Raw genomic sequence first — 12,217 nt, forward strand, 5'->3', positions numbered from 1 at the left:
TATGGATTTGAGGAGTCAGAATTGGAACTGGGGAGACCGCTCGAGAGATTGATACAACAGACAGATGACGCCCAAGGACTAGCCAAATTGGTGGTGGCATTGAAAGAAGTCCATTTGGTCTGCTGTAACAAAATACCGTAGACTGAGTGCCTCATAAGCAGCAGAAAGTTACTGCTTACAGTTCTGGAGGCTGGAAGACTGAGATTAGGGTGCAAGGATGGTCAGGTGAAGGCCCTCTTCGGGATACAAACTTCTCATTGTGTCCTTACATGGTGGAAGGGGCTAAGGAGCTCTATTGGGGTCTCTTTTATGAAAAGTAGAGCACTGATCCCATTCGTGAGGGCTCCACTGTTATGACCTAATCACCTCCCAAAGGCCCCACCTACTAATACCATCACTGTTGAGGGTTAGGATTTCAACGTGAATTTTAGGTGGGGACACAAACATTTAGGCCATAGCAAAGAGGATAAAGGCATATTTAGAGAGGACAATTCAAGAGGTGAGTTAAGGATTGGCTGTGGCAGTAAGGGAGAGGATGAAGTCCAGGATGACTCATATCTGTAGCAGGGTAATTAGGTGAAAGGTGGCACTAAAAGATAAAGAGTACAAAATGCATGGCAGGGAGGGTGGGGTAAAGCAATGAGGTTTAGATTTTGTTGAGCCTGAGATTCTGGTGGTGCGTTTATCCAGAGATGTCTGGAAGGCTTTACATACGTGAATCTGAAGCCCTAGGGCAAAATTTGAACTGGACAAGGAAATTTGGGAGTCATCTGCCTATTTTAGGAAAATAAAATTATGACAGAGGAAGCGCTCATGCTCAGGAAGCAAGTGGAGTGAGGAGACTCAGTGGGTTGAGGGTCTCACCCTGAGAGGTGTCAACACCTGTATAATGGACCGAGGAAGAGGAACTAATGGAGAAGACTAAAAAGAATTGATCAGAAGAGTATAACGAAAACCAGGAGAAGGTAGTATCACGAGTCAAGTGAATACAGAATGAAAACTGGAGAACCAGACATTAAAAAAAGTAATTTAATAATAATAATTAGTAATAATAATACTAATAGTAAACTGAACACCAGTAATCATCATATGCTGTCACATTTATCTTGAATTTTTTTCTTGGGATTTGAGTAGAGAAGGATTAGATGGTAGATGGTTATGTAGCTTCTGAAAAATATTCTAGATGCTTTCAAGGGCTCTAGTATTTGATTATGAAGCCCTAATTTAACTTCAAAACACAGTCGATCAATTTTCCTTCTTGATAGAGCTATCTCACCAGCCCTCTTTTTACATGGTTGTCCTTGTTGAGGTCATTCTGGGGAGCTTGTAAATGAAGTATGGGAGAGAGGGAAGAATATTTTCCAGTGGTAACTCAGCAGTAGTTTGAAGAGGGAGCGAAAGGAAGTTAGGAAGATATTTGCATGTTTGCCTAACTCTGAAGAAGAGATTACCTATATCTTTACAGAGTTAAGTGAATTGTAAAAAAGGAAGGAGAACATATTAAGGCTGTTTCATATCTTACTTTCTCTATTTGGAACGCCAGCTACTTTTTGTCCCTAGTAACGTAAGCCAGTGTTTTTCCTCTCTATGTTCTATGGAGTAAGATGTTAACTAGGTATTTTTCCATATTAAGCATGTTTGGGTACGTCATATTTGGGAAATACTACATTTAAAAAAAGTTTAAACACTTTATCATAATGGGCATTGTGACTCAGTAGAGTTATAGTTTGAGCTCTTCCTATAATCATTTCGCCATGAAACCTTACTGAGAAACCTTTGTGAACAACTCCCAGCATGGAAAATGTGGGTGCAATTCATTTACCCCTTCACGGGACTCTAGGACCCCAGTAGAACTTTGCCTGGATCCCTGCTGAGTTGCTGAGAGGTGCTGGAGTGCAGTGGTTAATGCCATTGAATATGGAGTCACACCCTCTGGCTTTGAAGCCTCACTCTGTCATTGACCATGTGACTGGCCATGTGACCTCTTTTCATGAAGGGATAGTAGGGTGGTCATGTGGATTAAATAAAATAATGTAAAATGCCTGGCACATAATGAGTGCTCAGTGAATATTATGATTATCATGATGATTATACTTGTTATAATTTCATTTTACAATATCTGGTCCAGAGACCCACAATGAAATAATAACCGTACTGGTTTTCCCACCACCCTCAAACCTTGCACAAAGGAAACTAAAATTACGAGAATTTCTTTTATATGTCAGAATGACTAAAAGACTAGATTAAATTAATGTAGATGGTGGCTGAGGGATATAATTAAAATATATTTCATAGGACATTGAGCTTTAGAAAAGAAGTGCCTTTGAAAGCAAGAGGACCTGATTTGAGAGTGACCCGGTTATTTGTCTAAGTCTCTATTGTAGCAATGTTACCTGTGCTGTGAATAGTTGCTGGTGTCTGTTGTATCCCTTCCATGTGACTGCTGCTAATGGAACTTAATGAGTCTCCATTACTGCTGTTTGGACTGTACAGTTTTTGAATTAGTTGAAACAGTGCACTAGATGGAGAGGCTCTAATTAAGCATATTTGGAAGGAATATGCATATATTTTGTTCTCTTTTCTTCATCATCCTTGCCAATTCTAGTTTTATAGGTTCCAGAAGGTCAAGAAGCCTTTACTAAGGCGCTACTGAGTTATAGAAGTTGAAGCAAGAAAGAGAGGGTTCCACCCACATAGGTGATAATCAAAATTATACCATCCTCTTTATTCTTTAACTCCTATCTACAAAGCTTCCAGGAAGAAGTGGAAAATTTCTCAATCCATGTGACTTGAGATATATTCTAGAGAGGGGATGTCTAACACTATTTTGGGAAGTGCTTGCTACAGCTGAGTGCTAAGCTCTTCATGGTATAATTATTGCTTTTCCCAGCCCTCAAATAAGACTGGGGGGGGGCTTCCCTGGTGGCACAGTGGTTGAAAGTCCGTCTGCCGATGCAGGGGACGCGGGTTCGTGCCCCGGTCCGGGAAGATCCCACATGCCGCGGAGCGGCTGAGCCCGTGAGCCATGGCCGCTGAGCCTGCGCGTCTGGAGCCTGTGCTCCACAACGGGAGAGGCCACAGCAGTGAGAGACCCGCGTACCGCCAAAAAAAAAAATAAAAAAAAAAAATAAGACTGGGGGCAATTTGTTATTTCTGCATACGGTCATGTCAGCCATGAAACTGTTGGTTTCCTCCCTTGCAATTTTTCACTTTATTCCTGTTTATCAAAGATTTTCATTATGGGGAAATTGGAAAGTATACTCCTTCCTCCAAATAAAAGAATGAAACAGGGAGAAAAGAAAGAAAAAAATGTCGCAAGCTAGAGTCCACTGTGAAAAATTTGGTCTTTTTCCATTTAGTCTTCCAGATATTTTTAGTTAAAATTATACAGGTTTGCATTTTGTCCCCCTACCCACCTTACACATCAAAAACATTTCTCCAAGTAATTAAATATTCCTTGTAAACATATTTTAATTTTTACTGTTTCTTGACTTACAAAGTTTTTATCACAAATTTAAAAGTATATAATGCAGACCACCACAGACATCCACATCCCCACCCCTGCTGTCAGAAATAGACAAAGAAAATGACTACTAACAATGTAAGTATGATTTTTAATGGCTGCATAATATTCTATCTCATCTGTCTGCCTTAGCATAGTAAAATTCCTGCCTCTTTATTTGTCTTGGCTATTTGAACGTTCCAATGTTGGATCCCTGCCAACCTTGAGTCACTAAATCTCTTTTTAAAAATTTGCTAGATTAAAAAAATGTCACAGTGTAGACGAACTCATTGTTGTCTTATTTTTATTGATGATTACCTAATGAGATTGGATATTTTACCACGTTTCATTCTCTTTTGTGAATTATCTATTCATGTCCTTTGGGGGCCTTTATATTTTTTTTCCTCAACAATTTGTAAAAACTTTTGACTACTTAGGGGATACAAACACCTCACTGTATTTGTTAGAATAATTTCCTATTTATTTTTTGTTTTCAAATTTTGTGTTTTATTTTCATGTGTATGAGTTTCATTTTATGTAACCACAAAATATGTATTTTGTAATTTATTTTATTGATTGTTAAGCTTAGATAACTGTATTAATTTCCTAGGGCTGCCATAATAAAGTAAACTGGGTGTTTACCGGGTGTCTTACAACAACAGAAAACTGGGTGTCTTACAACAACAGAAATTTGTTATCTCACGGTTCTGGAGGCTAGAAGTCCAAAATTACAATGTTGGCAGGTCCATGTTTTCTCTGATGGCTCTAGGGAAGAAATCTTTCCTCGCCTCTTCTAGCTTCTGGTGTTTGCTGACACTCCTTGGTGTTCCTTGGCTTGTAGACGCATCACTCCAGTCACAAGGTGGTCTTCTCCCTGTGTATTGTCACACTGTCTTCCCTCTATGTCCAAATTTCCCTTTTTTATAAGGATATGAGTTGTATAGGCTTATGGCACACCTTAATGATCTTATTTTAACTTGATTACTTCTGTAAAGACCCTACTTTCAAATAAAGTCACATTCTAGGAGTACTGTGGGTTAGGATTTCAACATACCTTTTGGGGCGGTGGGGAAGACACAAAACAAAACCTATCCCCATACAGAGGTATTTACAGAGATATATACAGATATATTTTCTTTGTTCTTTCTGATTCTCTAAATGAAATCAATTGTTACATTTAATTTGACTCTACTTGCAGTTTACTTTTGTACTTGCATAGCTGAAGGTGCCTTGTTGCTTTTACATGAATCAATGGGAAGACATCATAATTTTGGGTTAAAGTATCCAAAGTCATTTAAAAATTTGCCTCGGGCTTTCTCTGAGTGTAGGTCTCTTAAAATGGGTTTTGTTTGAAAGTTGGGATGCCTGGTTGTACTGTAGACTTGGAATATTATTCTAAAAGATCTGTAATTTTTTTTTCTAATTATGTATTTGCTTATTGATTCTGTTCCTATCATTCTAGTTTCTTCCTCAGGATTTCCTTTCTCTACCAAAATAGCACAGTGCTGGACAATAAGAGATATTAAAATGTTTGCCTTGTAAATTAATGAATATCTTAATGAATACAAATGGGCTGATTGATGAGATGATTGAAGGGATAACTAGCAGGAAGCTGGAAATGTGACTCTGAAATATTGGAGAGAAATAAGGGGTAGAAGTACAATTTGCAATTTTCCTTATTAAGGTGATAGTGGGAATTACAGGAGTGGGTGAGATCACCTGGGATGAGAGTATGTGTTGGATAGAGAAGAAGGCAGGAGACAGACCTAACTTTGGGAAGTGGCTTAGGCTGAGGAGCCACCTAAGGATGGAAGCAGGACAGGAAGAGAGTAAGGCAAGTTCCCACTTACTGTGTTTATTGGCTTACTGTGCTTATTGGTTTTCTCCCTCCCTTTTTCCCTTAGGGTTACAGAAATGTGCTTCCAACTGAAAGAAATGAATGAAAAGGTGTCTTTCATAAGGGACTCCTTATTGTCTTTGGACAGCCAGGTGGGACACCTGCAGGACCTCTCTGCCCTTACAGTGGATACCTTAAAAGTCCTTTCTGCTGTTGACACCTTACAAGAGGATGAGGCCCTCCTGGCCAACAGAAAGCATTCTACTTGCAGAAAACTTCCCCACAGCTGGAGCAATGTCATCTGTACAGAGGTTCTAGGCAGCCTGGAGATCTCTGGAAAGAAGAAATACCAGTGTTATAGCATGCCCCCTTCTTTGCTGCGGAGCCTGGCCAGAGGCTGGCATCCCCCACGAGTGCAGACAGGGCCCTTTCTTGAGATTACAGACAGAAAGTTTTCAAATGTAAGAGATGACCAGGAAGAGCAAGAAACAGAAAATAGTATAGTTGCTTCTGGGGTGTCCCTGAACAGGCAAGCACACCCAAAGTATGGCCAATTTCTCCTTGTCCCTTCTCATCTAGAGCAAGTTCCTTATTCTGCAGAAACCAACTTGCCTCTGTCCAGACCATCTTTGGAAGCAGATACAGATGTGCTGGCAACTGAACATGTCACCCAGAGTGCGGTCCCTGTTCATCTGATGTGGCAGACCCCGGTTGTCTCAGCCCAGGGCTCAGTGGTGGAAACCAAGGAGCAGTATGAGTCACTTGCTCAGTTACCAGCCAGACAAGACAAGGAGGAGCAAGTGCCACCCACATTGATTTGCACACCTGCACCCATTAAAGTGACCTCCCTCCCTTCCCAAGTCAAGAGCATGCAAACTGGAGGTGGATATGTGAACTGGGCATTTTCAGAAGGCGATGAAACTGGCGTGTTTAGCACTGAGAAACAATGGCAAACCTGCTTGGCCTCCACTTGTAACTGTGACTCCAAACAGAGTGAACAATGTCAGAGGCAGATCCGGGACAGATCCCTATCTGATAACTCAACAAGATTGGCCCAGAGGGATTGCTCAGAGGTGGGACCATGGCTTCAGCAAAACACATCCCTTCGGATCAGTCCCCTTCGTAGAGACAGGCCCTTCATTAGGAGTCAGAGTTTGAGACTGCACAAAGAGGAGAAATTGAAGATCTGTAAGATTAAAAGTAAGAAGTAAACATATTTACAACCAGTATTAAATTCTTGCATTGCTACCATTCTCATTCTCCCCATTCTGTCAGTCCTTTCTGTGAAACAAAATGGTTCCGCCTACCATCTTACACTTTCTCATGTAAATCATTTCCCTTACAGATCTTTCAAAATCCTCAGAGATAGGACAGTCAAAATGGATCAAAGCAAAAATGCTAACCAAGGATAGGAAATTGTCAAAGAAAAAGAAGAAAACACAAGGACTACAGGTGCCAGTAAGTGTCTTTTGTGTTTTTGGCAATTGAGGTAGTATGCTAACTTAGCTTGGTTTTTCTCTATTCTAAAGTGCCACGTACACAAAATAGCATTGTCCTGGAAGGAATGAAGATGCAAATTTAAGAGTCAGCAAAGTGGATTTGCCACAATTCATTTGTCAGCTCATATGTTGAAAGACATTTGTGTTATTTTCAGTTTTTGGCTATTCCAAACAAAGCTGTTATGAACATTTGTGTACAAGTCTTTGTGTGGACATACGTTTTAATTTCTCTTTGGTAAATATTTAGGAGTGGAATGCTAGAGTCTCATAGTAAGTATCTGTTTAATTTTAGAAGAAAGATACATCCCCACCAGCTTATGAGTAGTAGTTTGAGAGTTCCAGTGGTCCACATCCTCACCAATCCTTAGTATGCTCAGTCTTTTTAATTTTAGCATATTAGTGGGTGTGTAGTGGTATCTCACAGTTGTTTCGTTTGCATTTCCGTAGTGACTAGTGCTGCTAGGTATCTTTTCATGAGCTTATATTCCATCTGTATATCTTTTTTGGTGACATATCCATTCAAATCTTTTGTTCATTTAAAAAATTGGGTTGTGGGACTTCTCTGGTGGTGCAGTGGTTAAGAATCCGCCTGGCAGTGCAGGGGACACGGGTGCGATCCCTGGTCCGGGAAGATCCTGCACGCTGCAGAGCAGCTAAGCCCGTTCACTACAACTACTGAGCTTGTGCTCTAGAGCCCATGAGCCACAACCACTGAGCCTGCGCACCACAACTACTGAAGCCTGCGAGCCCTAGAACCCATGCACTGCAACTACTGAAGGCCATGCGCTCTAGGGCCCACGTGCTGCAACTACTGAGTCCATGTGCTGCAACTACTGAAGCCCACGTGCCTAGAGCCTGTGCTCTGCAACAAGAAACCACCACAGTGAGAAGCTTGTGCACTGCAATGAAGAGTAGCCCCCGCTCGCAACAGAGGAAAGCCCGCACACAGCAACAAAGACCCAACACAGGCAAAAATAAATAAATAAATAAATAATAAATAAATAAAATTGGGTTGTTTGTCTTGTTAGGTTGCAAGAGTTTTTTTTTTTTTTAATTTTTATTTCTTATTCTAGATATAAGCCGGTTTTTGGATATATGTTTCGCAAATATTTCCTCTCGGTGGCTTGCCTTTTATTTTTCATAAATGTCCTTGAAAACATAGGACACTTTTATTTTGATGAAGTCCAATATTTGACTTTTTTCTTTCATGTCTATGCTTTTCATATCATATTTAAGAAATTTTGCCAAACCCAGGATCACTAAGAGTTTCTCTTATGTTTTCTCCTAGGAATTTTATATTTAGGTTAAGTTCTGATTATTTGTTGGTGGTATATAGAAATATAATTTTTAAAATATTGATTTTGGGGCTTCCCTGGTGGTGCAGTGGTTGAGAGTCTGCCTGCCGAAGCAGGGTACACGGGTTCGTGCCCCAGTCCGGGAAGATCCCACATGCCACGGAGCAGCTGGGCCTGTGAGCCATGGACATTGAGCCTGTGTGTCCAGAGCCTGTGCTCCGCAACGCAAGAGGCCACAACAGTGAGAGGCCCACATACCGAGAGAAAAAAAAAATTGATTTTGTATCCTACAACCTTGCTAAACTTACTTATTTGTTTGAGTAGTTTTTTTTTTTTGTTACTTCTTTAGAATGTTCTATGTAAATGATCAAGTTATCTACAAATGAAAATACTATTACTTTTTCCTTTCAAATCAGGATGTATTTTATTCCTTTTTCTTGCCCAGTTACATTGGCTAGTACCTCTAGTACAATACTGAATAGAAGTGGTGAAAGCAGGTAGCCTTTCCTTGTTTCTTCTCTTTAGGCGGAAAGTATTTAGTCTTTTAGCAGTAAGTATGATGTTAGCTGTAGGGTTTTTATTTAGATGTCCTTTATCAGGTTGAAGAATTTGCCTTCTATTCTTACTTTTCTGAGAATTTTTATTATTAATAGATATGATATTTGTCAAATGCTTTTTCTGTGTCAACCTGTATGGTCAGATGGTTTTTCATTTTTATTGTGTTAATATGATGAATTATATTAATTAATTTTATAATGTTAGAAGTAATGTTTAGAATATTAAATCAGCCTTGCTGGGATGAACCACAACTGGTCATGATGTATTATCTTTTTTAGATGCTGTATTCATTTTGCTAACATCTTGATACAATTTTATTGCATCTTTTTTCTTGAGAAATATTTATCTTTAGACCTCTCTTCTTGTAATATCTTTGTCTGGTTTTGGTATCAGGGTGATGCTGGGCTTATTGACTGAGTTGGGAAGTGTTTCTTCTTCTTCATTTTTCTGGGTGAGTTTGTATAGATATTATTTAAATCTTACTTATTTGGTAGAATCAACAGTGAAACCTTCTTTGTGGGAAAGTTTTAACTACAGATTCAATTTCTGTAATAGATACAGGGCTATTCAGGTTATGTGATTCTTCTTGAGTGTGCTTTGTGTCTTTTGAAGAACCTGTCCATTTAAGGTTTTAAATTTATTGGCATAAAGTTTTTTATAATATTATCTTATTATCCTTTTATTGTCTGAGAGATCTGTAGTGACCTCACTTCTCTCTTTCCTAATATTTTATATTTGTGTTTTCTCTTTTTGTTTTATGATTAGTCTGGCTACAGGTTTATCTGCTTTATTGATATTTTCACAGAACCAGCTCTTGGTTCATTGATTTTTCTTTGAATTCTATTTCATTGATTTCTGCTCCTTATTATTTCCTTTGTTCTGTTTACTTTGGGTTTAATTAGCTCCTTTTTTGTTTTTGTTTTCTTTGCTAGTTTGTTAAGGTAGAAGCCTTGGTCGTTGATTTGAGACTTTCTTCTTTTCTAGTATAGGCATTTAGTGCTATAAAATTCCTTCTAATCATTGTTCTAGCTATATCCTACAGATTCTGATATGTTATGTTTTCATTTGCATTCAGTAAATCTTTTTGTTTATTGTTAGGAAGCCTTAGATCTGAGTTGACAATTCTGCAGGACTTCACTTTTCATGATCTTAATGCCCTGCTTCATTTTTCTGTTCTACATGTATTTTTCCATATAATAATATGTGTGCATTTTTCAAAGCACCTCAACTCTTTTTAGAATGAGAAGCAGAAGCAAAAAGATAAATATTGAATCAATTATGTAACATCACCTTTTGGAGGAGAGACTTAGCTTTGATAAAGACTCTTCTTTCAGGGAAAATGCCACGAATTGCTGGGACCCCATAAAATATGAATTTAAATAGAATTATTTTGGAAATAGTTAAAATGGCCAGAGTTAAACTAGAAATTATAACTGAGCTCAAGTACTATAACTTGCATTTATTTGTTGTCCTGTAGTTTGTCAATTTATCTCATTTCTTATCTGTCCCTGGGAAGAACATAAGGCAGCCATTATTATTGGCTATCTATTATTTTAAGGATGAAGGGAATGGAGCTCATAGACATTACATGATTTTCCCAGTTCATATAGCTTCTAAGTGACAGAGCTAGAATTCTAACAAGTTCTTTTGGATCCAACCCTTACATTTTTGTTGTTTTGCTCTCTACCAGTAGTTCTCAAACTGTGGTCTCCCATCAGCTTTAGCACCACCTGGAAACATACTAGACAAACAAATTCTCCCTCCCCCCGAAGACCTACTGAATCACAGATCCTGAGGGTGGGACCCAGTGATCTGTGGTTTAACACAGTCCTGGGTGATTCTGATGCACACTCAAGTTTAAGAACTGCTCCCCACCCTGGTTCTCAATCATGACTGCAGATAGAAAAGTCACATGGATGCTTGGGTCCTGCCAGCATGAGTGATGGAAGTTCAAACCTTCAGGGTGATTTTAATGTGCAGCCAATGTTAACAACCACTCCTCTTCAACATAGTACCTCTATTAATGTGATACAAAACGTATTCAGATTAATGTCACTGTGTTCCAACGAGTGTTTTTCTCTCCAGGTCATAACAGTCAACACCTGCTCTCAAAGTGACCAACTGAACCCAGAGCCAGGAGAAAATAAGATCTCAGAAGAACAGAATTGCAGCAAGAACTGGATTCCGGTGTCCAAATTTAGTCAGATAAGTATGTAACAGTCTACACTCTTGAATCCTAAAAATTCTGGTAGTGTTTTCTCAGGGTATGATCTTTAGACCAGTGGCGGTCCCTGCTGTTCTTTCAAGTGGGAGATGAGAGAATGACCACACTCTCTTAGGAAAATAGCTCTTTTCTGGTTTTAGTTTTTATGAAGGGGATGCAATTTCCATTTGTTTAATGGAATAGTTTTCAGAATTTAGAAAAGAAAAATTAAAATTTAGATAGTCTCATATTCAGAGCTGTTGAATCTGGATCAGAGAGTATTCATTTAGTCTTATTTATGGGTAGGGTTGTCTAATTTTACAAATTCTTTAAAGTTCAAGTGACATTGATATGAGCCTTTACACAGAATTCAGTGGATTGAGTTGTAGTTGGTTATTTACTACTGCTTACGTATAGTGTTTGTTCCATTGGCAAATATCCCTTAAGCTTAATCATAATGATGTTTGTAGAGGATAGAAGACAGATCAATGAGCTAGGAACGAAGACTGTGAGCTAGGCATAGAATGTGAAAGAGGGCAGATTATGAATTGAGAGCAATGAACTGAACATTGAACTTCTTGCATTTGATAGTAAGAGAACTTTACTCATTTTTAAACAGAGGGGACTATGTGATTAAGGAGTCATAAATATTTTAAATTATTTGAAACACTAAACTTAAGGTACAAATAGATATTGTATTGAAATCTATGTTACTATGCTTCTTTAAAACTTTGTTTGCTCTATGGTCACTGGTTTTCAACCAAGGGGTGATTCCGCCTCCACAACCAACAATGTCTGAAGACGTAAGACATTTTTGGTTGTCACAACTGAAGGAGGGGCAGTTGCTCTTGGCATCATTTTTACATAAATTATTTATGTTTTTTAAAAATATATAAAAGATATGGTTGATATAATATTGTATTATTTTTAGGTGTACAATGTAATGGTTTGATGTATGTATGTGTTGAAAATGATTACCACAATAAGTTAACGTCCATCACATAGTTACAATTATTTTTTCTTGTGATGAGAACTTTTAAGATCTATTGTCTTAGCAACTTTCAAATATACAATACAGTGTTGTTAACTACAGTCACCATGCTGTACATTACCTCCCCAGGTATTTATTTATTTTATAGCTGGAGTTTGTACCTTTTGACCATCTTCACTCATCTCTCTCACCCTCCCATCCCCCAAATTATTTAAGTTCTTTCCAAAAAATTTCAAACTGAGAAAGATGGGTGTGGCAGGAGGGTTCTGGCAAAGAATCTCATTTAAATCTGATGATCAGAAAGGAAGAGAAGGTTTAGGGAGTTAGGCTGA

The 12,217-nt window shown here is 38.5% G+C and overlaps 1 protein-coding gene across 1 annotated transcript in view; it reads left to right on the forward strand.

Annotated features, from left to right (window-relative positions):
- The window catches only part of TRPM6 (transient receptor potential cation channel subfamily M member 6), a 138,946-nt gene that overhangs the window by 95,980 nt on the left and 30,749 nt on the right, over positions 1-12,217 (forward strand). Inside the window, exons 26-28 of the mRNA XM_060300839.1 lie at positions 5,407-6,539; positions 6,685-6,797; positions 10,777-10,900. Of these exons, the coding sequence (XP_060156822.1) occupies positions 5,407-6,539; positions 6,685-6,797; positions 10,777-10,900 (1,370 nt within the window). The remainder of the gene's footprint in view (positions 1-5,406; positions 6,540-6,684; positions 6,798-10,776; positions 10,901-12,217) is intronic.

The sequence above is a fragment of the Globicephala melas genome, chromosome 6 (assembly GCF_963455315.2).
Source record: "Globicephala melas chromosome 6, mGloMel1.2, whole genome shotgun sequence".
Lineage (NCBI taxonomy): Eukaryota > Metazoa > Chordata > Mammalia > Artiodactyla > Delphinidae > Globicephala > Globicephala melas.